Here is a 27093-nt window from a genome sequence, read left to right on the forward strand (position 1 = left end):
TCCTTAAGGTCAGGAACTACATTGATTGTGTTCCTTTAATGTTGCTATTGATGGCAATAAGTCTTGATCTAATAAAAAGTGGTGCATATTTAACTCAAGTAACCCTCCAGATGAACATATGTAATAAACCAGAATTCTCCTAAATATCACTGGATCCTTCTGCAGTCCAAGAGCCATTGCAGGACTGAGTTGCCAAACTACTGTGCACTACCATAGTTAAGATACACTTTCCCCTCCAGAAGACAGGGATTAGATTCATCCCTGATCAGAGCAGGCCTGGCTCTGCAGGCAGAGAGAACCCTGTGGGAATGCTATAAAGCATTGGGAGACAAAACCAAGCAACCTCACACCTGGGCTTCTTTCCCAAGAGTCTGCCTTTTAGATCCAACACCTTCAGTCCCTGTTATAGGCTGAAGCACCCCACATACCCTGGTGGGCACTCTGACAGCCCCGGTTAATGGTGATGGTGTGACTTGCCCAGCTGGCAGGGTTGCTGACATTGCAGGTATATGTGTTCTTGCCATTAGCATCACTCCACAGTTCCACGAAGGTGGCATTTCTCGACACCTGGAGCAGTTCACCATCTCTGTACCAAGTGTAGTTCACATCTCCTTCCATGGAAACTAGACAGGACAGAGTCATTTGGCACCTTCCTGTCCACAGGGGCTTCCAGTCCTCCTGTATGTCAGGCCTCTTGACATGATCTGGAAGCAGAGATGCTAATCAGAAAGGCTCTGCATAAACTAGGAATCGGAGGAGATAAATTACAGGAATCAGGATAGCAGGGTAACAAGCCCTGGAGACTCACCAAACACAGAAACAATGAACCAGATTGTGCAAACTCTCCCCTCAGCAAAGGTGATCTCTAATATGTAGAGACCACTGGTCTGCTTCTCTGCTGCCTTGATGTGAAGAGTCTGGTTTTCCATTATCCATGTATTGTTTGAATTAGTCAAACACGAAGAGACAGAGGTCTTACCAGTTTCATTCTTCCAAGTCCATAAGACCTTACTGTCTGCAGAGGATAGCTTCATCTTCCACTTTAACTCCAATGGTATCTGTGTTGTAAAGGATGGGGGCTGTAACTGAAGAGGCATTCCCACGACGCCATCCTTTTGGACAGTAACATCTGGGCGTTCTATAGAAAAGAACCCAAGTTAAAGTGAAGATGGCAGGAAGAATAGTGTGGACAGTTGAATGTGACTTCTTTTAAGATAAGAAGACTGGAGATAATCTAAAGAGCTTCCAATGTGCTTCTCTGCCTCCGTTCTCCCATGTTCTGTTCTTCTCATGTGAAGAAACCAGCAGCTCAATAATACAAGCTGAAATCTCTCAAGTAATTACTATGTGATGGGCATTTTCCAAACACTTTAAATGTTTTAACTATTCAACATCACAATCATCCTAGAAGCTTCTAACATAATTTTTATAGGCGAGGAGGTTGAATTAGAAAGAACTTAAGTAAATGGCCAAGTTACACTACAAAAATGCTGAGCTTGAAATTCAGTCAACTTGGCATTCTAGGATAAATCCATAAACATTGAAACTTATACTATTTACAGCAACACAAAGTTTTAAATACCTATAAATATGTTTGACAAGAAATATTTAATACCTGTATACTGAGTGCAGCAGAAGATATAAATTCCTCTAGTTTTGTAGTTCTGACTTTAAACTACAAAATAAAAAAACTTTGAAAGCTAACTAAGTGGAAGAATATATTCTGACTTTTGTTGCATAAGTTGATACTGTTAAAAGAACAACTGTTGGACTTGACTGGACTATAAGATGTTGGACTCTATGCTTGGTACATGCTTGCTAAAAGGGAATCTCAACTGAACTTGAACTGTGGTGATGCAACAAGGTGGAGGAACCCACCATGGGGGGGAGGGCGTGGGGAGGTGCGGGGAGAATCCCAGTGCCTATGAAATCAGAACACAATGTAATTAATGAATAAATTTAATTAAAAAAAGAACAACTGTTTCTAGATTAACTTATAAATTCAATACAATTTCAATAAAAATTCTAGTAGGTTACCTTGTAGAAAGTTATAAATTGATTTCAATTTTTATATAAGATGTAAAGAACTTGGAATAACTACAAGACTTTCACTACTCAATATCAAGATTTACCATAAAAATTTCAGAAATTAAGATAACATTACATCATCAGGGGAATACAAATAAAAACCACAGATAGGTTTCACCTCAATGCAGTTAGAATGGCTATCATCCAAAAATCAAATAGCAAAAATTTCTGGCAAGGGTGTGGGAAAGGCACATCTGTGGTAAGAAAGTAAACTAGTGCATCATTATGGAGCACAATTTGAGATTTCTCAGATGTCTGACAATAGATCTACCATATACAATCCAGCCATTCCACTCGTAGGAGTTTATCAAAATAAAAGAAGTCAGCATATAGACAGTTAACACATCTTTATTGCAGCACGATTCACGTTACCTAAGATATGGAATCAACCCAGATGTCCATCAGTGGAACACTGGGTAAAGAAAATGTGATGTGTAAACACCACGGAATACTACTCAGCCATCAAAGAGAATGAAATCCTATCTTTTTCAACAAAATGGATGCACCTGGAAGCTATTTTGCTTATTGAAATAAGCCAGTTTCCAAAAGATAAATATTGTATGTTTTCCCTTGTTGGTATTAATTCATATACAGAGTACCAACTCATATACAGATTACAAAAAAAAATCTATATCAACAAGATTGACACTCTGAGATTTATCATTGTTTACAGCTTTGGTTTATACCCTAGAGGAATAGCAAGGTTTTCTTTCCTTTTTATTTGCTGTGGGTTAAACTCTTTTTCTGATAGATTGTTAAGCCTGTGATAGTGAAGATGAGTGAAATTAAAATATGTCATTGTAAAATTTTTTCAAGAGAAAGACAGAAGGAAGGTGGTAGAAGAGGAATGTGGGTCTGAGGGTGGGAAATTATCACTATACTCCTAAATCCGTATTGAGAAATACTTGAAGTGTGTTAGCTTTATATAAATAAAAAGCTATTTTAAAAGATCACATGGCATTATTTCAAGAAAAAGCTAATAGAATACTGAAATAGAACTATACATATGTGTTTTTAGGGGAAATTTATTAATTTATTTACATATGTGAAAGTCAAAGTTTCAGAGAGACAGAGAAAATCTTCCATTCACTGACTCACTCATCAAATGGCTTCAATGATCAGCATTGGGCCAGACCAAATCTAGGATCCAGAGACACATGGATGGCAGGGGCCCAAAAATGTGGGACATCTTCTGCTGCTTTTCCCAGGCCATTAGCATGATGTTGGATCAACTGTGGAGCAGCTAAGAAATAAACTGATGCCCATATGTGATGTTGGTGTTTTAGATGGCAGCTTTACCCACTATACTAGCCAGATCCCAGATATTTTTCAATCAATGGTGTTGGGCTATTTGGATAATCATAAGAAAAAGTAAAAATATCTCCCTCATAAGCACATCTAAAAGTTAATTCAAAATAGATAATAAATTTAAATATAAATGGTGGTTTTGGTCTAGAATGACAACTCTTCGCCCTGTGAAGGACTATACGGTTAGATCATTTTGGGGGCCTTCGTGCCATGGACTTGGCTGTCTCTGCTTTCTCGTTGAAGGGCTGTACTTCAAACATGGACTCTTCAGGTAAAGCCAATCATCTTGAGTGCTAAGCCTCTTTCATAGAGAGATCCCTGGAGAACCACTGAGTCAGTTAAGAAAAAATTTTAAACTTAATTTAAATAAAGTTATTTTGGGAACAGGTATTTAGCCTAGCAGTTCCAATTACTATTAGGACATTCACATTCCATATCATATTGCCTGTGTTTGATGCCCAATTGACTCCTGACTCCAGCTTCCTGCTAATGAAGACCCCAGGAGGAAGCAGTGATGATCTAAGTCATTGAGTTCCTCCTGCAAATGTGGGAGACCTACGCTGAGTTAGGCAACTCATGGAGTTAGCCAAGTCATGCCCTGGCCATTGTAGGCACTGGGGGAGTGAACCAGCCTCTCAAATAAATAAGCTTTTTTAAAAGAAGAATTATTTTTATGGAAGTGTTTTGAATGTGTTTGTTCATCATGGAAAATGTGTGTTAAAAGAAAAGCATCAGTCTATTGTCTGAAGTGGGTAAGAAGGATTTATTCAGGGGAAGAACAGGGAGGTGGAACTGTAGTTTCAAAGGTTCTCTGAGTACAGGGAACAATGCAGAAAGTGAAAACTTCATGCAGAATATTAGAGATCAAATAGCTAAGTGAAAGTAGAAAACCAGTTGCCCTTAGTGACTGGCAGCATTACAAAAAAATAGATCCATACCATAAAGAACAAACTTCTTAGGCTATAGAAAAGAAAAATAGATTCAAAGGACAAATCCAAGCCAGTAGGATGTAATAGTTGTTAATAGAGTCATATACAGAATGACAAATATGCGCCTCATATTTAACAAAAAAGTGTCGAAGAGCGACGAGCTGGAAGATGTAAGACAAACTGTCAGTCACAATGTCAGTCATTGGAAGGGTCAAGGATAAAGCCCCACAGACAGGATGCCAAATCAACAGATGTGCATTGCATCAGCCAGGCATGGGGCTAGTAAACTTCCACCCCATCTAAGTCACTGATGGGCTGAGACCACAGGGGATCTGACATGGATCAGCTAAGACAGGCAATGGTGACAGAAGTAACCACAAACTCAGCAAAAGCACCAGTTCAGGCAAGGTTCTTGGAAAGCTGAGAGGCTCTGGCCTGTTGAATGTTATTGTCTGTTTTAGGGGATGCTGAGCTCTGTAACTTTCACCTTGTTTGCCAAGATGTTATTGCTTTTTTAACTAACAGATTGCTACCAGTGACCGCCCTGCTGTTGTGCACGTAGCATGGTTCTCACCCTGCTCTTGTGCATGTAAAATGATTTCTGCTTATTCACTGTAACTATAAAAACCCTGTTTTTTCCCCTTGGTGCACTATCCTATGAGATAATTGCTGCCCTGCTTCATAATAAATTCATTTTTCTTGAAAGATTGAAGATTCTGCATTCTGATTTAAAACATTTGGCAGCTGGACATAGGGCTCAACTGGCAGAGGAAAACCAAGAGGTTATTGGAGGAAAAATCAAAAGACTACTGGAACTCCAATTGGAATGCTCAAGGTAAGTGACTCTTGGCAAATCATGGGAAACTCATTGTCACTCAGAGAACAGTACATAGTTCTTTTACAGGGGCGTTTGAAGGGCTCAGGATTATAAACCTCTCGGCGTACATTCGAGGATCTCATTCCACTTGTAAGTAAGCACTGTCAGTGGTTTCATCCAACTGTCAAATGTGTGTTAAACTATAAGATGTGGCAGAAAGCATGGTGGGCTTTATACTTCAACACAACAAATGGCTAAATACTAAAATGAAATAGATATGAGACAGCTGAATGGTACCCTATAGCCTTTTCAAGGTATATAGCAGCCGGTCCGGTCCTGTATATAAACTAAAATTGAGATGTCAATGAGCTAATCATAGGTTGTGGTTAGGACTTGTTTTTTGTTATTTTGTTCTTTTTTTTTTTTTTTAACATACTGGTTACTCAAAACTATGTCAATTCCATAATATTGCAAATTGCTGTTGATGCTATATTGGGACTCTTAATTGACTGGGATGATACTCTACCAGCTCTAACTTTGGACCAGAAATGGTCTCCCCAAGAAACTGTTCAACCCATCTGGACAATAAGTAGCTGGACTCCATGCTTAATATATGTTTGCAAGGAAAGAATCTTGATTGAATTTGAACTGTAATGCTGCATCAAGGTGGAGGAATCCACCAGGGGGGAGGGGAGGGGGAGGGGAAGGGGGATTCCCAAAGCCTATGAAACTGTCACATAATGCAAAATATTAATTAAAACAAAATAAAAAAAAATTTAAAAAAAAGAGAGTAAGTATGAACCTTAAGCCACTACAACCAGAATCTGAAGCGTCTAGCTGTTACTGATCTGGAGCCTGCTTCTCCAAAAGAGCATGCTTTGAGACGTTATCAACCCACCAACGAGTTTCAAAGATGGTCCCTGTTGCCCTTGCCTTCCTCGAGGACAAAGAACAAGCAAAAAGCAGGGCTCAGAAGTTCATGCTGGATCGCTAACTTCCTCCTCAACTGAGGAACAGCAAGGAGAAAATAGCGATGAAATCTGGGACAAAGTATGTACTAATAAATCTCAGTATCAGGTATTATTACAGGAAATTTTAAAAATGACCAGTGAGCCTGATCATTTGAAACTAACAAAGCCTCATAAACTTGCTGCGGCTTCAGCTGCTCATAATATTTTGTCGCCGCATCCCCTCCTCCAGCTGCCTGGTTGTCACCAACGTCACTTTCACTTTCAGAAGCTTAGCCTCGGATTTCTCCTCTTTCTGATTTTCCTGTAACTGTGAGGTGGTTGAATGATGTAGAGGCTGATCCAGACTTTCCAGAGTGACCTGACCTTTTAAAATGTCTTTGCGTGGACACTAACGTTTTTAAGCGATTTAAGAAAGCAGTGACCACGTATGGGCTAAGGTTGAAGAGGCTGGACAAACTCCCTTCTCATTTGTAAAAACGACCCAGGGAAATAAAGAGCCTGATGTGGATTTCATAGCTTGGCTAAAAAACTGTGCTACAAAAAGGAATTTCTCAACCAAACATTTGAGATTTACTTTTACAAACTTTGGCTTGTGAAAATGCAAATTCTGAGTACCAACGTGCTTTACATCCAATTAAAGCTGCTGGGGGCTCTATGACTGGTTACGGAAGAACCTGTATGGATATAGGATCAGAGTTCTATAAGGCTAATTTATAGTCTGCTACACTAAAGCACTAGGCTAAAGCAGAATTGACTCAAATGTTATAATTGTGACAAGCCCAGACACCTTCAATAACAATGCAGAGCACCTCTTTTAACTCAAAAATATGGTACTAATACTGCTGAGCATCACTCCCCTAAAATGCCATAGAGGCCTACACTGGGCAAAGGAATGTATAACTAAAACTGATTGTGATGGCCGATGCCTATGACCAGGAAACTCCTGCCTAGACCAGATCCAGGTCCCAAATAATCAGAGGTTTGTAAAACACCAATATCCTATTCAATTTGTGCCTATACAAGAGTAACAGACTTAAAATCTGGTGCTAACAATGCTAATTAGACATTAATATTTCTCCAAATTTCACTGTCACTCCTGTGTCTCTTTATATTGTGCTCCTCACCCTACAGGTGGAAATCTTCAAGAACAAAGTTCTAATCAATTGTGGCAAATGGATGTTACTCATATGTCTCTCTCCCAAATAGTCATTTGTATAAACTAAACCAATGTGCTCATTCTTATCTACAACTTTTTGTGTTAGAGTAATATTTGTGTTCTCTGTCTAGTTAAGTTCTCATTGTTTAAAAATATCTAAAAAATTATGAAAGTCTAATTCAATTTTGTGTACCTTCAAGAGTTTCAGAACAGGTGAAGCTATTGGTAAAATGTAGGTCAAAAAGCCAGAAAAAGATGAATATTTATAATTTTGTAAATGTATGCAGATTATGCAATGAATATCTTGTAGGATAATTTATATTACTGAGAAAACTAAATTATAGGTTTTCAGTTTAATGGATATATTCCACAATAATGACATTTTTTTTCCCTCTCAGGGTTTCAATTCAGACTGGATTATCATGGCTGACTTTTCACTTGCTAATTTCTAGTGGGCACTGCTATTACCAAGCTTGGTATAAAAACTCCTTAGTAAATCCTAACTTGTCTGACATCTCTCTTTGCACCCTGCAACATTTAAGAGGCCTCATTCAGAGGGCAGTGGCTGTCCTGTGTTCTGGAACCTGGCTTGATAATCTGGGGAACCGCGGTGATGATTAACGCAGCCCCAGTTGCTAATCCTGGCTGCCTGGCTCACAGGATTTACACTGACCTTTACATCTCACCATCTAATGTTTGTTTTGAGTGCTCATCTGGGACTCAAGACGGCTGGACGCAGCACAGCTTCTTGAGTCAGGTCCATATGAGACATCGTTATGGCCCATTACATTTCTAAATTGTGTGTGGTGGCCACCTATGTCTGTCTTAATGTATGTCTTTTTGTTAAAACTATTTGGTTTAACAGGTCCAGTGTCAAGATAACTTGTTATCAAAACTCTATTCTTACAATCTCCCAGGATGTGTCTTATAAAACAGAAAGAGATGTTGTTTTACAGTAACAGTAGTTGGCCTCAATACTCCTTTAAAATTAAACGAAAAATGGTCACATAATGAATCTTCGTTTTATGCCACTCTTTTCCAGTTAGAGTTATTTTAGGCAAAAAAAAAAAAATTGTCAGTAAACATGTGTTTACTGGTCAGAAAATGCTACACCTTTTACTTATTATAACGAGCTCTTAAAGTTTTTCTGTAACAATAAAGAAATTATTTAAAAGGACAGATGTAATTGTCTAATCTATGTTCCCTAAGAAATCTTGGAACAACTAAGTGTAAATTGGACAAAGGTAAAAGACTATTTGGGTCTGTTTCAAATACTATATAAACTAACAGGTGCCTCTTGTTAGTTAATAAATTTTATAGTTCCAGGCACAACTATCTAAAATCTAAATCTACCTATATTTGTAAACCATGTTAAAAAATGTGGCAAACTCATGTTACTAAAAATAAAAGGTAATTCTAATCAATTAATTATAATTTTAAAAATCTGAAGATCTTAAAGTCTTCCTAAAACTAATTTATTGGGGAGGGGTGGGGGGATTCCCAGAGCCTATGAAACTGTCACATAATGCAAAATAATAAAAAAAAACTAATTTATTATTCAGTCCTTAATAAAGATCACTAAGTCAACACAAAATATTTGTTTCATATAATTTAAATGCTTAATATAAACTGTAAAAAATATCTTAAGTCATTAATGCATTCATATTCAAATTTGCCAATCAAACAAGTTATAGACATTATATTCTCATTACTGCCTATAATGTACAATTTAGTTTAGTTGCTAACTTGTACTCTTAGATTTATAGCAAGCATCCAACCTTCAGGTAAATGTTTTCTAAAATTTTTATTTGACAGTTTTCACTTAGTATTGTTCCTCAGAGTAAACAGCCTGGTGACTCAGACTTGGTTCTTCATTTCTCCTCTACTCTCTCTCTAAAACTAAAAAACTCTCAGGATCTCCATACTCTATAGAAATAATGACTAATTTATTTCTGTAATAATGCCTAAACACATATAAAAGAACAGGAAACCTGATTATCTCCTCATGGACATTATCCTACAACATTTCTAAATTCCTTTGGACACAACCTGTAAGTTCTAAACATACTTCAACTATTAAATCTTTCTTTTTCATCTATTTTTTCTATCGTAAAATTTTCTCTATTATTAATACAAACAATAAACATTCATATACTAATAAAAATTTCAAAACATTCTATTTAGAGTAGTCCATCCTACACATTACAGGTATTCCCTATAACCCTCAAAAACAAGCTATTATTAAATGTGCACATCACACCCTAGTATTGTTAAAAAATTATAAAAACAAAAGAGGAAATATCCCCTGGAGACACTTTATGTCTAACATTTTAATACTTGATTTTTAAAATTTGCCTTAAGGAGACTTTAATACTGCTAACAAACATTTCTATATCTATATTCTCTAATATGGTCTTATAAATTACTGTCTTGATGATTGGTATTCTGGAACACTAATAACCATTGACAGAGGTTACACACTAATCTCCAAAGAATTTTCTAATTAATCCTCTGAAAAACTATAGGCTTCTCTACTGTTCATCTGGCCTCTGAAGTGTAACAGTTCCCAAGAAAATAGCTCTGTCCCTGAAGAAAATGAATCTTCCTCAAAAAACAGAGGAATTTCACAGAATGAAGCTGACAGTCAAGGTACCACTCAACATAATGACAGCTGCCAAACCACAGGCATGGGATCAACTTAAGAACCTCTCTCATGAAACTACCAACATGGTGCAAGGTAAAGAGACAATGGTATGTCTCCAGAAACATTGTTTCTAGCCATGGTTGACATCACCACTATGTCCTCTGCTGCTCCAGTAAGCGGGGGTAGTAATCACACTTACTGGGCTTACATTCCTCATCCCCCACTAAATCTCCCTGACACATGGTGGGATTCAAGTGTTCCAGTATATGTTAATGACTACACTTGACTTCCTGGGCCTTTTGATGATAGGGGACTTAGGAAGAAGGGATGCCGTTAAATATGGCATTTGAGTTAAGTTCAGAAGCAATCCCCTCTGCTTAGGGCCACACTCTCACTGTTTGCAACCAGAGCACAGGGCTTGGCTTACCGTATTAAAAAATAAAATCAGTAAGTTCATACAGAAACAATTATTTTTGTTATCTGGTGTAGCTTTTAAAGGGTCCATAGTTAAGTCCACAGGGGTATCAGGCATGCCTTGCCACAGTCCGATTCAGGATTCTGCTGTGCCATAGTTGTTTTGGATATCTTGTGTGGGAGCAGTAATGAGGCAGATGATTAATATTTCCTATAGAAATGTCATATATCATTGCATCTTAAATTAAGGCAAACAAAATATGTACCTGTAAATTATAGTATTATTACAACCTCAAACAGCCTGTATCACATGCAATAAGATATTGTGATGTAACCAATGAATCAACAGTTGATGTGAAACAGACTGTTTATGATCTACATCAAAGAACAGAAAAGCCTGATATGCTTTTAATACACTATGTTATTCCATAATGGGTCAGAAAAGCAGAGAAATCTTCCACATTCTTGGAGTGTGTGGGGAAGATGTTATGTATAACCTATCAAGATTGTAACAGGTAACTTACAGCAGACTCAAATCTTCACTAGACATTAGCAAAAACTATAAAGACATTCAGTGGGATCCAGAAGCGATCCTGACAGCCTCTTAATAGGAGGTCATATGCACAGAGCAGGGGCGGGGGGGACCTCAGAGTGGAGCAGAAGGACAGGAGGAGGCTTGTATCCCAACCCTGGAGATTCCCAGATCCTCACCAAGGACTATATGCCAACTCTCAAGGAGATCATGGGGAACTGGACTGCCCTCACAGGCCGAGAACTCTCAGGTCATCCATTGCCTATTGGATCTCCCATACAGGATGGAAGAAGCCAGATCCTTTCTCATAGAATTTAACGTCATCAGAACAACAGCCAGGAGCCCTGAGCGGTCCTCAGATTCAGAACAGTAAACTTCCTTCAGGACTAGGAAGAGGAGCTTTCTCTGGTCCTTACTTAGTTCCAACTTTGGCTCCCCACCCTCTTTTGCAATGACCATCAGGGTCGCTTCAGAGCCCCCCAAATAAGTTAGATCAGATAGATAGATAAGGAAAGCTTAGAACAGACAGGAAACAGCTTGGACTCCCACATACCTTACTAGGTAGGACACAAAGATTAGTTATTCCTCACTAAGGTATTGAAGATTTCTCTGCACACCCCTCCTAAAACTGTTCTGCTCTTCAATTGTTAACATATATGTTTGAGTTATAAACCAGTTTGGACTATCCTAAAATTCGCCAAGTTCAGTAGAAATCATGCTTCAATACTATAAACTGCTAAACATAAAAATGAAAATAGACATGAGACAACTGAATTGTACCCTATAGCCATTTTAAGGTGTATAGCAGCCAGTTGTGTATAAGCTAAAATTGAAATGTCAATGAAGTAGTCACAGGATGTGGTTAAGAACTTGCATTTTCTAGCATATTGGTCACTCAATACCATGTCAATGAACTCCATGATGTTGTGAATTGTTGTTGAAGTTGTGTTGTGGCTTTTCATTGGAGGGGATGATATTCTGCCAGCTCTACTTTTAGACCAGGGATGGTCTCCCAATGAAACTGTTGAATGTATCTGGACAATAAGATGCTGGACTCTCTGCATGATCCATGCCTGCAACGAAGGAATCATGACTGAATTTGAACTGTACTACTGTAACAATGTGGAGGAATTCAACATGGGTGGAGAGCTTTTTGGAGGGGTTGGGGGAAATCCCAGAGCTTATGAAACTGTGTCATAAAATAAAATTTAAAAAGGAAATGTCATAGATCATAGTTCTGTGGGCTCTGCCCATAGCCAGTATGATAAAAGTTTATTAAGATGATTAATAAAACCACTGAGACTCATGTTAGTTCATCTGATTTTATTATTTGGCATGGAAGTGGCATGGCTGATCCTTCTTATATTTCTGGATACTCCCATTAGGACGACATTTGGAAGCTAGCCAGTGCTCTATAACCTATGAAGACTTGGATAGGAACTGTCTCCAACTGGACTGGGAAACTCTTGGTGTCATTTACCAAAACTTCAACTGTTTATACTCAAGCTTGTGTTAAACTACCCTTTGTGTTACTGGTGGGGCCTGTACGTCGGAATGACTCAACGAATTTTCTGTCATGCATGAATTGTTCTTTGTACACATTCATCTGCAAACAATACTATAAATTTCTCCCAAGAATCTGTATGCTTGCTCAGGGCTTGTGTGGGATTATGGCTACCTGTCAGACCTGAAAGGGGATGGGAAGAGTCAGCCCTACATTCATTCTACATACCTTGATTTATGAGCTTAAAACATAGGCTACACGGTTTATAGGAATGTTAATTGCAGTCATACTGGGAATTATTGCTGTCACTGTAGCTGCAGCTGGAGTGGCCTCACATCTGGGAGTGCAGACTGTACATTTAGTACAAAATGGCAAAGAGATTCAGAGCATCTATGGGTTACCCAGAGACAAACTGATAGATAATTATATGACGAGATAGCCAATTTGGACAACTGTCATCGTCCTGGGAGATCAAATACGATCCATTAACATGCAACTATCTCTAAAATGTGACTGAAATTATACTACTGTATACGTGACTCCTGTGCCTTGAAATAGTGCACAACTATGACTAGGAGAGGGTTAGAAGTCATTTAACTAATCATGGTAAAGTGTCACCTGAGATGAAGGAACTTCAAACTGCTCTTAGGACAACTTTTCAAAATGCATTAAGTATCATATATGACGATCAGTTATTGGAAAATACAGCTAAGGGTGTCTCTTAATACCTTAAGTAAGATTAATTGTCGGGGAAGTGGATTACTTGTATCATTTCTACTTATTCTTTTATGTTTTTGTTGCCTTAATGTAGTCCGGAAAACTTTTCAACCTTCAAACTAACTGCACACCATCACAAGGTGATCTAACATATTATGCTTCAAGCTCAAAAAAACAAAAGGGGGAAATGATATAGATCAGCGAAGACAGACGATGGTGACAGGGCCAACCATGAACTCAGCAAAAGTGCCAGTTCAGCTGAGGCTCTTGGAAAGCTGAGAGCCTCTGGCCTGTTGAATGTGATTGTCTGTCTTAGGGCATGCTGACCTCGGTAACTTTCGCTTTGTCTGCCGAGGTGTTATTGCTTTTTAAACTAACAGATTGCTACCAGTGACCGCCCTGCTTTTGTGCACATAGCATGATTTCCGCATATTCACTTTAACTATAAAAGCCCTGTTTTCCTTCCCCTCAGTGCGCTATCCTGTAAGATAGTTGCCATCCTGCTTCATAATAAATTCATTTTCTTTGAAAGGTTGAAGACTCTGCGTTCTGAATATATAACAGGATCCTCATTACTTCCCTAGAGGTACAAGAGCAGCCAGACAAGCCAAGCCTAAAAACTGTGGGATGGCAGCCAGAAGCATTTGCCACAAAGCCAACACCCTGGGCCAGATAAGCAGGATTTTGAAAATTAAATGGAAGCTAAATCACAGCAAAAGAAGCAAGCAAACACAATACCTGAGTTGTGAACAGTTAGCACTATTGGTTCAAGTATGGGTGTATCTTCTGACTCAAAGACAGCACCGAAGTTCAGCTGGTACAAGTCAACCTGTCTGTGTTGCTCAGAGCTGTCATCTGAAATGAGTGGAAACTGCTCATGCCAATATTGTAGGTAGATATTTCTAATATCACTTTTACATGAGGGAGGGGAGTTATTAAGGACACTGGATCAAGACTTAAAGGAGAGCCCAGCATGGTAGCCTAGCAACTAAGTCCTTGCCATGCCCATGACAGGATCCCATATGGGTGCCAGTTCTAATCTGTAAAAACAGTCAAAGATGACCCTGCGACCCTGCACCTGCACAGGAGACCCAGAAGAGGCTCCGGGCTCCTGGCTTCAGATTGGCTCAGCTTCAGCCATTGTGGCTGCTTGGGGAATGAATCAATGGATGGAGGATTTTTTTTGTCTGTCTCTCTTCCTTTCTGTATATCTGACTTTCCAATAAAAATAAAATAAATAAATCTATTTTAAAAAGACAAAGGGAAAGTTTTAGCCCTTGCCTTAAACTATTTATAATATAAAGGAAGACAAGCCTATGACATCCAACTAGGATGAGCACAAGCATGATTTGTGCACAAGAAAGGCATGGGGCATTACGAGTCGCTGCTCAGATGAGGTGGCACTTAAGGAAGGAGTGAATGTCAGCCTGGCAGAAGGAAGAAGGGCTAGGGAAGAGAGTAGAGCAACAGCAAAAGGGACACAACTGCACTCTGGTCACAGGTCTGGGCAGGGTGGTAGTAAAACTCTATCAGGTTTGGACAGTGAAGTGAGGTTTGGAATATGAGCATCATTTGAGGTGTAATTAACTGGTTTTATTTTTAACTTTCATTAGATCATGAGAGCGTAAATACAAAAAGGTGTCAAAAGCATAAACGTATAGCACAATGAGTAAGTATAAACTCCTACACAACCACCAGCAGACGGTGAGCTGGATGAAGAAGTACATAAAATGATTAACTTGCTGACTAGACTGTCACATACTTGAATCAATTCTCTGATCTGTAGTCCCAACGTTATACTACTGTCAGGTTATTTTTCAAACTACACCATTTTCAAACTATTTATACAGATATGATGGGTTGTCTACAAAAAAAGGAGCTTGGAAGAATATAAAGTGTTTGGGTTTCTTAGTTTGATGTTTCAAATGGCAGGAAAATGAGCAAAGGGAAGAAAGCGCTGGAAGAGTGCTCCTGCCCTGAGCACGTGCAGATGTGACCATTAAAAGAGGTCAATGACATTGATTGATGCTAAGAATTGATGGGCCTGGTTGAGGTTGGAGGCTGTGAATTGGTAGCTTTATTGCTACAGCTGTTTCCTGCAGTCCTCAGCAGTCCAGTATGAGAAGAAGGAAAGGGTTGGAGTGAGCTTCCACAGTTGGGCTGGAACTGGGGCAAGTGTGAGAGTGTGGGGTAGATACAGTGAAAAGCTAAGCACAGTAGCTTACACTGGTTACTGTCATTGATACCAAAAGCTCTCAGCTGCTGTCCCAGAATGATACATGTGTCTACTTGGGAGCACAAGAGTCACAGCTCAGAGTGGGGAGGCCACAGCAGATTTCAGTGGTCAGTGCAGACCTCAGGGCTCCTTCCACTGCCGTGCTACTTCTCAGCAGTCTTGGGGGCCCCTTTTCCGGTGGTTAACAAGCGGTAAGGTGAAATAATTGCACAGGGGAAGGGCAGAGGACGGGAGGTGCATTGCACTGTAGCCTCAGGCAGAAGTGTGTACCAAGCGCACTGGAAGCTCAGAGAGACCATCTGACCCAGCAAAAAATTCCACTCACCCTTAGATCACACAGTGGGTGATCTACAGATGGGAATAAGATGTAAGTCCTGGTTGCCCAGGAGAGAGGGCTGCAGAGCAAAGCAGAGTAAGATATGCACCTGCCAGCAAAAGGATCCCATATGTGCCAGAGCAGTACCAACACTAGTTAAGGAAAAATGCTAGTATAGATACAATGTCTTCCAGAGCCCAGGCTCACTTCACTTCTCAACTTACCTCTGTTCTGGCCATATTAATTCCTCCCTTTTGACAATGCACCCCCTTACTGCTACCAAAACCTGCCGTCCTGATATCCCTCTCCTTTTACCAGTTAAGCAAAACTTTTCATTTATAACAGGTCTCCAAGGTGATTGGTACGTTTTATTTCCATGCTTCACATTAGCACCCTATGTTTTCCCTGCTTTTATGGAGACCATTTCCCTGCTTGGGCTATCATTCTACTTTACTTCCTGAATTTTTCCTTATCCTTTAAGGTCAGTTTTCCAGAAACTGACCTTCCTAGAAGAAATCTCCATCTTTTCAGCTCTCTCTCTCTGTGTTGACTTTGTTTTATTTTTGAGAAGCAAGCAAACAGAAAGTTCTCAGCATTTGGTTCTCTTCCCAGATGCCCACATTGGCCAGGGATAGGCCAAGATCTATTTAAACAAGATCTGGGAATTCAATCCAGATCTTTCACATGGCTGGCAAGGTTCCAACCCTCCTATGTTCAGCATTGGCAAGAAGGTAGAGTCAGGGGTCTGCGTCAGATATCAAATCCAGGCACTCTAACGTAGGATGTGGGTTTCTTAATCAGTAGGTTAAATGCCTGCCCCTTAGCTCCCTTTTTACTCTAAATGTATATTGCTTGCCAATAACACTTTGAATTTTCCATCTTTTTCAATGTTTTTATACAGACATCTTTCCTTTGTCTGAAACATATTTAAGGATAGAATTAACATCTGTTACATCCTTTGTTTCCACCACAAAACTTTGCATAGTTCTTGGAACATAGCTTAATGAAGTTGTTTATTAATTTATTAATTATTAAATGGGAATGCACCTCAATTAAGTCCCCCAAATGGCTCTAATATAGACATTTTATTCATAATACCAGAGAATGCAGGCTGCACACCCCGGCAATTTTACTTCCAAAATTGCAGGCCCTCAGAACAAAAAGTCAATGACCCCGAAGTAATGAAGAACTATCACATACTTCTTGATTCAGTCACTTGAGGAAACAATTTGACAAGATGTGCCAGAGGCATATGCACATAACTCTTAGAGATATATCCAACAGACATGCATGGACAAAAGGGATCTTAGCAGCATTACTACAGTAGGTGGAAGAAAGAAAAACAGAAAGAGAAAGAAAGAAAGAAAGAAAGAAAGAAAGAAAGAAAGAAAGAAAGAAAGCAAGCCAGAAGTTCACCTGTAATAGCATGAATAAATAAACCCATATACCATGACATAGACGCATAATAAAGTACCCTACAATTATGAAAATGATCAATTTATAAATAATAATGTAGAAAAACTTCATAAGATGTTGAACAAAAGAAGTCAGACACAGGAGTGTGTGCCATGAGATTTCATACAGAAAACTAGCCCACAATGTCAGAATCCAAAACAGTGGTTGCACATCTGGATGCAAAAAGGAGTAACGAATGGGAGAAAGTACAGTAGATAAAAGGGAGTGCTTGCTTATTGCTCATTGAGATGTAAGTTTATACTTTTGTGCACTTCTCTGTACATATGCTGCACTTCAGTTGAAAAGACACACGTTGAAAGACAAGGGCCTAAATCCCCCTTGAGAGATTTTCATAGACTTGGATTCCCTCTGGGATGTGCAGAGTTCTGGATCCCAGTCTTTCTCCTGTGCCTAGTCATTCCACCTGTCACAATTGGATTAAGGGAAGGCTCAATGAGGAAGAGATGAATAAAAATGATTGAAGCCTTCATATAGCCTATAGTAGAGACTCCTCCCTGAGAACACTTAAAGACAAAGGAGTAAGGGCTAGGGTAGATTTTTTCCCATAAAAACTCACCCCTCACCCCAGACTCCAAGGCCCCTGGAGAACCAAAGCCTTCATCATATTCTCTGGGGTTTCCTCAGAATGAACAACTGAAATCTGAATTTAAGGTCCAAAACGAACAGCAGGGCCTAGGCCCACTCTTTGGTCTCTGTCTCCCAATATATCCAATCCCCAAATCATCTCAGTCAGCCTGTCTGCCCACCACACACCATTTGCTTTCAGTGGCTATGTATTAGGAATAGGTGTGCACTGATAATGGTTGTAATTACGTATGGATTCAGGTGACACAACCAGAGAGAGACCATGAACATATTCACTGTTGAACTTCAATGCCTGGCCCAGTGCCAGGTGTAGAGTTGCTTGGCGAAGGGGTGGGAACAGAGAAAGGAATGTTACTGTGCAAACAGCATTGGTTGGATATTTGTGCTATAGACTGTTCTGGATGCTGAAGGTGCAGCAGTGAACAAACCAGATGAGCCCTGGTCTTGTAGGTCACACACTCCAGGGGCTGAAAACACATCAGGAAACAGAACACAAGAAGTGAAATGCACCTTGCATGTGCCAGGATCTATCTCATGTGGGCACCGATACTAATCCTGGCAGCCCTGCTTCCCATCCAGCTCCCTGCTTGTGGCCTAGCAAAGCAGATGAGGACAGCCCAGAGCCTTGGGACCTTGCACCCAGATGGGAGACTTAGAAGAGGCTCCAGACTCTTGGCTTCAGCTCGGCGCAGCTCCAGCTGTTTCTGCTGCTTGAGGAGTAAATCAAAAGACAGAAGATCTCCCTCTCTGTTTCTCCTCCTCTGCGTATATCTGACTTTCTGGTAAAAATAAATAAATCTTTTTTAAAAAGTGAACTGTATGTGGGCCCGGTGGCGTGGCCTAGCGGCTAAAGTCCTCGCCTTGAACGCCCCGGGATCCCATATGGGCGCCAGTTCTGATCCCGGCAGCTCCACTTCCCATCCAGCTCCCTGCTTGTGGCCTGGGAAAGCAGTTGAGGACGGCCCAATGCATTGGGACCCTGCACCCACATGGGAGACCCGGAAGAGGTTCCAGGTTCCCGGCTTCGGATCGGCACGCATCGGCCCGTTACGGCTCACTTGGGGAGTGAGTCATCGGACGGAGGATCTTCCTCTCTGTCTCTCCTCCTCTGTGTATATCTGGCTGTAATAAAAATGAATAAATCTTTAAAAAAAAGTGAACTGTATGTAACAGAACATGCAGGTGAAAAATTAGACAGAGCTGAGGGGTGGCAGTGTGGTTGGCTGCCATGCTCGGTGAAGAAGGTATCATGGGAAGTATCTGAGCAAAACCCTAAGAGTGCGAAGGGGTGATCTGCCTACACAGTGAAGGAGTGGCATCCGAGGTACAGAATGCCCAACATGGAGTGTGTGCAGAGACCACTAGCTGGCACTGCACAATCTGTGAGCAAGAGAAAAAGCACAGAGGATGCTGTCAGGCAGGCCAGGTTGCACGGACCATCATAAAATGTGTGGCTTTTCCTCTGTGAAATGAGAAGCCTTGTAGTTTTCACAAAACTGAAGATTGAAATGTGCGTGAAAGAATGCGTATTAAATTCTTCAGCAAGTGAAGTGTACAGATATATTTCAATCACCGTATGCTTCTGATGAGGTGTGTTGAGAAAGACACAATGTCACTTTTGCTTTATTCCTGGTCACAATGCATAGGATAAGCTGAATGAAAGGAGGGAACCTTGCACAAATCCAAAGTAGGGAACCTCCTACTCTCCCAAAACATCCATGTTACAAGAGATAAAGAAAGGCAGAGGATCGGCTACAGGTTGAAAAAAATACGAAAGAGCAGTATCAACCAAATGCCATCCATGATTCTGACTGGAACATGGGTCAGGGAAAAGATACCAAAATGCTCATTATTGGGAGAATCAGTTATCAGCGACTGCAAGTTTGGCAGTCCCAATGTTAATTTTACAACTGTGTTGCAGCTATAATACAAAGACCTGGCTTGCAGGATAATACAGGCTAAGACATTTAGAAGAGGTAACTTTTCAAATGAAACATGTCAATATACATTTGTATGCACGTATGTAGAGAGAGAAAAAGAAATGTGTATGTTTACATTTACATGTTTTTTGAAAGAAAAAGAAATGCAACAAACGTGAAATGTTAATAAATGATGGGGTAGGCATTTGGCATAGTAGTTCAATGCCACTGGGGATGCCCGCATTCTACAGGGGAGGCTGTGGGCTTGAATCTTCTCTCTGTTTTCCAATTTAGCCTCCTACTAATGTGCCTCCTGCGAGGCATCAGGTGGAGACCTGAGTATTTGAGACCTGCCACCCTAGACTGAGTTTAGGTTCCTGGATTCTACCTGGGATAGCACTAGTCGCTGTGGGCATTTCAGGAGTGAACCAGAAGCGTTCTCTTTTGCGCTCGCTCTCTCTCTCGCTCTCATTCTCTCTCTCCCCCCCCTCCTTTAATTATCTTTCTCTGTCATCACCCATCCTTTTCAAATAAAATTAAACTAAAATTAAAAAAAAAATCTCTTCTCAGCCTTTTGGCCAAGATCAAGTGTCCAAAAAAAATTACATGGGGAAGAGCGCCTGAGCAGCCGCCAAGGAAAGTGTGGCTGGGGGGTGCAGCAGGAAGGTGAGGAGCTCCCTGCTGCTGCTGCTGCTGCTGCTGCTGCTGCTGCTGCTGCTGCTGGGCTGCTGCTGCTGGGCAGGGGCTGGGGCTGGGACCTTGAGCCTTGAGCCACCTGAGCTGCAAGCAGCACCTCGGGCCAGCCAAGGTCCCGGGTGACAACCTGCAGCCCCAGAGGCAGTTCTGCCAGCAGCACTTCTCAGTCCTGACCCTAAGTGCTCTTCACCTCCTACACAAGCTTTCAGAGGCAGGATGATTTCCGGCTTGCCTCTCTGAATTCGCAGCTGCAGTCAGATGGAACTGGTGAGAACTTCCTCCACTGTGCGCTGGGGAAAAGCCTCAGAGCAGAACCAGGCCACACAGATTTCTACTCTTGGATCTTAGGGAGAAAGCCACTTTTCCAAAAAGTAGAAGCTGAACGGCCCTCCCCCACCATCACCACCAAACCTTGCTCCTTTGGGTGCCCCATTCAGCCTGTTGGCTGCAAAAAACTTGTGAAAACAACCCCAGAATAATCTATTCTGTGAAATGTTACTCAGCCATTAAAAAGAATGAAATTTAACCATTTGCATAAAATGGTCCCAACTAAAGATCATTATGCTTAGTGAAATAAGCCAATCCCAAAATGACAAATATATGTTCTCTCTGATATGAGGCAACCTTTATACAAAATATAAGATAAATAAATATATAAGTAAGCACGTATATACATATATTTATCTAAAGGGACAGTTAAATGGAGACAAGTATAGAATGAAGTGGAGATACATTGCAATATTCATCTCTACTTCTGAATAAAAAATTAATTCCCAATGTAACTGTTATAAATATTTTGACAATAGAATACTGGACTTTATACTTTATACTTTACACTACAATATCAGGATACACTTAAATGGAAGAATGATGGACTTGTGACTGTTGTTAGGGACTAAGCTATTGTTACAATGTAGGAGGTAACAGTGGGGCTTGAGGGGTCGGGGCGGGACAAAGTTGGGGAGAGTGGAAGGGAAAATCCCTGAGTCTGAGGAACTGTATCATGAAAAATAAATTTTTTTTTAAAAAAAAGGAAAAGCCAAAAGTTCCCTGCCTGATTGCCTGACAAAGATGGTTTTTTTTGTTGTTGTTAATATTTCATTTATTTTTATTGGAAAGTCAGATGTACAGAGAGGAGGAGAGACAGAGAGGAATATCTTCTATCTGCTGATTCACTCCCCAAGCAGTCGCAATGGCCAGAGCTATGCCAATCTGAAGCCAGGAGCCCAGAGCCTCTTCTGGGTCTCCCACACAGATACAGAATTCCAAGGCTTTGGGACATCCTCTATTGCTTTGCCAGGCCACAAGCAGGGAGCTGGAAGGGAAGTGGGGCTGCTGGGATTAGAACCGGTGCCCGTATGGGATCTGAGTGCATGCAAGGAGAGTTAGCTACCATTCCAGTCCCCAAAGATGTTCTTAAGGGAACAACCACCTCCTCTCTCCCAGGACACAGCTGACATTGGCTGTCACTTCCTTCTCATCAAAGTCCAGAGAAAAATAATGGTACCACATCTCAAAATGACACACTGATCATTCCTTCATGGCCAACGGCGAAGGAGGCCGTAAGACTGACCTGGCAGCGGTCAGGTTTTAATGAGTCACCTGTGTGTAGCTACGTGACCAGTCTTTGTTAAAACTGAGCCTAAACTCTTACCCTACTTCTGGTTTTGTCCTATTATGTTGTGATAAAACAGGACATTAGAAGCTGTTTTTTCCCCCCAAATTTTCTATTTCTCCTTCCTGGTCTGGGTTGCCCGAAAGAGATAAGAGGAGAAGCCACACCTAGCCTCCCAGCCACCCCAGTTACCTAGGGATGGAGGATGGCTACCTGATATCAACTCAGGGTCTTTGGAGGTAAATTTTACTTATTTCAGTTCAAGTAGATGATATTTATTGGTAGGACAGTGAATTTAAAACTTAGGAGTGAATCTAAAGGAAGGGAAAACAGGAGTTCTTTGCTCTATTATCCCAGCATCTCAAGGACTTTGCAATTAATTCAAACTACTAAATCTGCAGCCAAAGCAAGCAGAGCAACTTCTGTTTCCTTAAACTAGCCCCACCAACACAGGGCGTGTTCAGGGAGAGGAGAGTTGACACATGTTCTGGCCCCTACCCAGGGAATCTCTTGCTGATTTTGCTGTGGTACAGATCTGCCACCACTATGGCAGATGGTGTTGAACCCCTGGGCACAAGAAAGCAAAGAATGCCATGCTCCTCTCACATAGCCTTATCCCTGCTGTCACACTTATCCTTCGACCCCAAATCCATGAGTCTTCTCTCATTTGTCTCAAGGCTTTCCAGGCTTCCTAGGCCAGATCCCAACCAGGTTATCACACTAGAATCCTGGGCTGTTGGGTCGCTCCTGTCCACCCATAGCAGCTCAGGGCTCCAAGCATCCCTCCCTGCTCCCTTCTGTATCATGCCATGCCTAACACTATCTGTCTTTCCCACAAACGCTGAGTTATGTGAGTTAGACCATGTCTTCCCAGAAAATTGCTAGAATCCTCAGCGGCTCCAGATTAAATGGTGAGCCAGGGCTGGTATTTGAATCTCTATCGAGCTCCTGGACAAACACCTCCGGTTGTCTCACTTTCCCTTTTTGTATCCACCTCACCCGTGTCCTTGTAGTGTCGTTCATCTAGACTGCAAGATCAAAGTCTCAGAATAACTCAGAATAACTTCTAGAGAAAGAGATGAACTGCCTTGGGCTGGATCCCCTGAGGATGCCTTAGAAAGTTCCATGTGGTGCAAAACAGCCTTAGGTTTGCTGTGCTGCCTACTAATATTGTGTTCTCCTCCCACCCAAGCCAACATTTCCCTTAATAATCTCCCAGGCTCCTGAGAAGCCTGGGAAGAGCTGAGAAGCTACAGCACTGTGTGTATTGGGACAAGGTCCCTGTCCTAGCCAGTGGCTTCCTCCCCAAGCACCTCCATCCTTCCCCTGTTCAGCTTGCCTGCCTGGGGGTCCTCTGTCTGTGTCTGAGATCCAGAATCGTCTCCCTTTGCCCCACAGTTACAGGGTGGGGTCTTCTTTGTCCTCCCCCTTACAGCAGCTAGGGAGAGATCTCCCCAATTCTTAGAAAGTAAAATTAAAGACAGAGGAAAGCAATCCCCTTGTCCAAGGCTGCCTGTTCTGCTTAAAGGCCCATGACCCACTGTCAGAGCCCTCAGGAACTGTCAATACCCCAGCTCCAGCTGATCCTGTAGGTGGCCTGAGTGGGTCTCACTGAGGGGTAGAACCCCTAGTCCATGCCAGCCCCTTACCCCCAACACACACACCAGGTTAGGGTTCTTACCTTCTCCCTGATGCTGCTTGAGGAGCAGGAGGAAGGTGAGTGTGAGGATGAGGAAAGAGAGGTCAGGTGGCCTCATCATCCTCAAAGGACAGAGAGGAGGCCCCCTCACCCACCAGAGAGTCTAGTGTGCAAGGGCTCAGCCGCTGCTGGGCAGCTGCAAGACTGTGGTAGCAGAGCTGTGGCGCCGTCTGTCCAGCCACAGTTTCCTCAATTCGATGCTGCACAGAGCTGTCGTGAAGTGACAAGGCCCCTGAGAAATCCCCGGTCCCTGGACCTGCTCTGACAGTTCCCACAAACTGACGCTGTGAAGTGCACAGTGAGTGGGCGGGTCCTTGGGGCTCCCTGTGACCCATAAACCCATCTTCAACATCTGAGCCCTCTCTGTGCCTGAGCCTGGCGGTCTCCTTCAAAGGGTAGGTGTCTGAGGCATTGTCCAGTGCCCTCCACCCCACTAGCAATATACAGAGACTACATGGGAACCAGACCGCCATTTCCCCATACTGGAGAGAGCGTTGGGAACAGAAACCTGGGTGGAATATAGGAAGAGACCTAAGAACAGGGTGGTGCAGGGGTGGTTTCAAACAATTCAAGAGGCCTGAGGTTCTATGCAGGTAAATATCAAAATTTGAGCACATTCAAGTGCATGTGTCTTGTTTTGTGTTTTGTTTGTAAGAATTTGCTTTTGCTCCAAGCTTTCTATCTGTATAAGGTGGTCGTCACCAGGTTCATGAAAACCTGTATAGTAGGAAGGATTCTTCATAAATTTCAAGATTTTTTTGCAGTAAACATGATGAATCTTTTCCCACACATTTTTGAGTTCTCATATGCTATCTATTTTTCTACCTTCCGGTAGAAGTTCTCTCTTCCCTTTCCAGTCTCTTCCCAGAAAGCATGTGTTCTCATTTGTGCAGCCCTCGCTCTTCACACTTGAAGTCCACCCTCCTGGAAGGTTCAGCAGCTCTGGGCTCCCTGGGGTCACCCTGGAGGAGCAGAGTCGGTGACACCCCAGCTCCTTTTGCTTCAAGCAAAGGGTTTCTACCTTCATAGCCCAGGGTTCATGCCTGTTTCTTCCACTTTCCCTTTAATAGCAAGTAATTTCATTCCTTTCAAATCTACCATTCTTCTCTTTTTCCATTCTTCTATTCATTTCAGGCTACCCTGTCTGGAACAGCACAGGGGTGGGGCAGTGGCAATGTGACCTTGACGGTGAACATCCAGACAGAGCTCCAGATTAGGAGTCAAAGACTCGGGCTTGAGTGGCAGTTCAGCAACTTGTGTTCTGCACAATTCTGGCCAGTCACTTCCTGTTCTGCAGTGACCTCCCTTCATGAAGTAGTTTTCAGGATAAAGTGTACAGTTAGCCTGAGCCTATGTATGTAGAACCCTGGCCCTGAGTTTGTGTACCCAAAACTCACACTAACATTGAATCACAGTGTGATGCTATCAGTATGTGAGATCTTTCAAGAGGTGGCTAGTTCACCAGAGCAGAGCCCTTGTGGGTTGAAAGAATGTCTTCATTTCAAAAAGGCCCCCAAGAGCTTGGTCAGCTCTTCCGCTGGGTGAGGACACAAGAAGATATTAGTATTTTGCAACCGAGTGAAGAAATCTCACTAGACATCAACCACCTTGCCTCCTTGACCGTGGATTTCAGCCTCCAAAACTGTGAGAAGTAAATTTATAGGTTGCTCATTTTGTGGCATTTTCTTAGAAAAATCCAACAGAATAAGACATTTGGATATAGGTAAGATTTTATTTAACTTGTCTAAGTTTGTCTACTAGCTGTCATCTCTTTTCTCCTTTGTCTCCTTTCAAAGGGAAGCCCTCCACCTCAGAGAGTACTCTCAGAATTGTTCTTACAAAGCTCTGGATCTTGAGGGGTTGTGCTCAAGATATCATGTAAAAAGAAAACAAAGAGTAGACTTCCTTGTAAGTCAAATGAGGAGCAAAGTCCAACTGTTAGCAGAAATAATGAACAGCCTGCATTAGGAATCTACTTCAGAATCCTCAGCTGGGAGCAGGTGTACCACTCGTGTGTATACATAATACTTGTGCCCCTTTCATTTATGATTCCCACCACCTGGTTCTGTGCCTTTTTGGCCTGAACTGCCATCTTCCAGTAATTCACCAAGGTGACAGACACAAAGGGAAAGAGGAGAGGCACCCAGGCCTTTAAGGAAACGTGGAGTCATTCTTTTGAACACATACATGTACACTTACAAAGAAAGTGACATTGTAGACAGCCAGGAAATTTTGTTCAAACATAATTGTTACCATGGCAAAACTGGTAGACGCTACAATGTTGCCCAGCATGTTTGTTGGCACTGTTGTGAGTGAACAAGTTTAGGGCAAAATTCTTGCCAAGAGAATAAATTTGGGTGTTGAGCATATTAAGCACTCTAAGAACCAAGATAGCTCCTGAAATACATACTGAGATAGCTCCTGAAATAAGTAGAGGAAAATAATCCAGAAAAGAAGGAAGCCAAAGAGAAAGATACTTGGGTTAAATTGAAGCATCAGCCCATTCAACTTAGAGTAACATACTTGCAGAACCAATGGGAAGGAGCCTGAGCTACTGGGAACTAAGAAGTCCCTATGAATAAAAATATAATAAATGTTAAAAAAAACTTTTGGAATGCAAAAATTCTAATACTAGACACTCAATGATAAATCATTGCCTTTCCTTCTAACCATCTGAGTATCATCCATGTATTTCTTCAAATGAAAGCCTGACTACTTGTAATGAGAAAATCATTCTTTTTCTGTCTCTTGTTCTAAGCCAAGCTAGGAAATTATTCTTTCTTAAGCTTTCACTCTCCAGAAGAGAATTATCCCATTATTGTTTATTTATTCACTGTGATGACTTTCAGGTAAGGTGAAAGATAACAAACTTCCACAAGAAAGAGGGAAAATGGAGCCTCTTAAAACAACACATAACATCAGAACACCTGATGGACCTGCATCGTAGTCAAGGACACAGCAGCAAGGGCGTAGACTGCAAGGCATGAAGTAGATTACTTCACACTTTCCATATAGTGGTGAACTGTTTCCAGTTGCAGTGTGGAGAATAAGTCCTGACAATGCAGAAGAGGTGAGATTATCTCCCTGATAGTCACAAACAGCAAACAGAATCAATCTTCACCTTCTTGTGTTGTAATAGATGTTTCTACACACACACGCAAAGAATGAATTTTCCAAAAATTTCACTGATAATACACCAAAGAACTATCCTATACTACTTAAAAATAATTTGAATAATTAATTTCTTGTATCCCTATGCCTTATTACAGTGTATTGGACTCTGACTTTATATCAAATTGCATTCTGAGATTTTTTTTTACCACTGACCTACTAATATGTTAATGTTTTTGCAAAAGTTAAAAAGAAAACATAACTTCTAAGCTCCCCCAAGTATTTATCAGTGCAAGACCCAGATTGAATTCCTTAACTGCTGCCTTTGACCTTGCCCAGCCCAGTTCCAAGTGTTGTGGG

The 27093-nt window shown here is 41.3% G+C and overlaps 1 protein-coding gene across 1 annotated transcript in view; it reads right to left on the reverse strand.

Annotated features, from left to right (window-relative positions):
• The window catches only part of CD244 (CD244 molecule), a 37095-nt gene extending 13056 nt beyond the window's left edge, over positions 1-24039 (reverse strand). The window contains exons 1-3 of the mRNA XM_058656195.1: positions 23605-24039; positions 809-1138; positions 429-704 (exon numbers count right to left, since the gene is read on the reverse strand). Coding sequence (XP_058512178.1) covers positions 429-704; positions 809-1138; positions 23605-23683 — 685 coding nt within the window. The 5' untranslated portion in view covers positions 23684-24039. The remainder of the gene's footprint in view (positions 1-428; positions 705-808; positions 1139-23604) is intronic.
• Positions 24040-27093: the final 3054 nt, after the last annotated feature.

Source organism: Ochotona princeps, chromosome 2 (genome assembly GCF_030435755.1).
Source record: "Ochotona princeps isolate mOchPri1 chromosome 2, mOchPri1.hap1, whole genome shotgun sequence".
Taxonomy (NCBI): Eukaryota; Metazoa; Chordata; class Mammalia; order Lagomorpha; family Ochotonidae; genus Ochotona; species Ochotona princeps.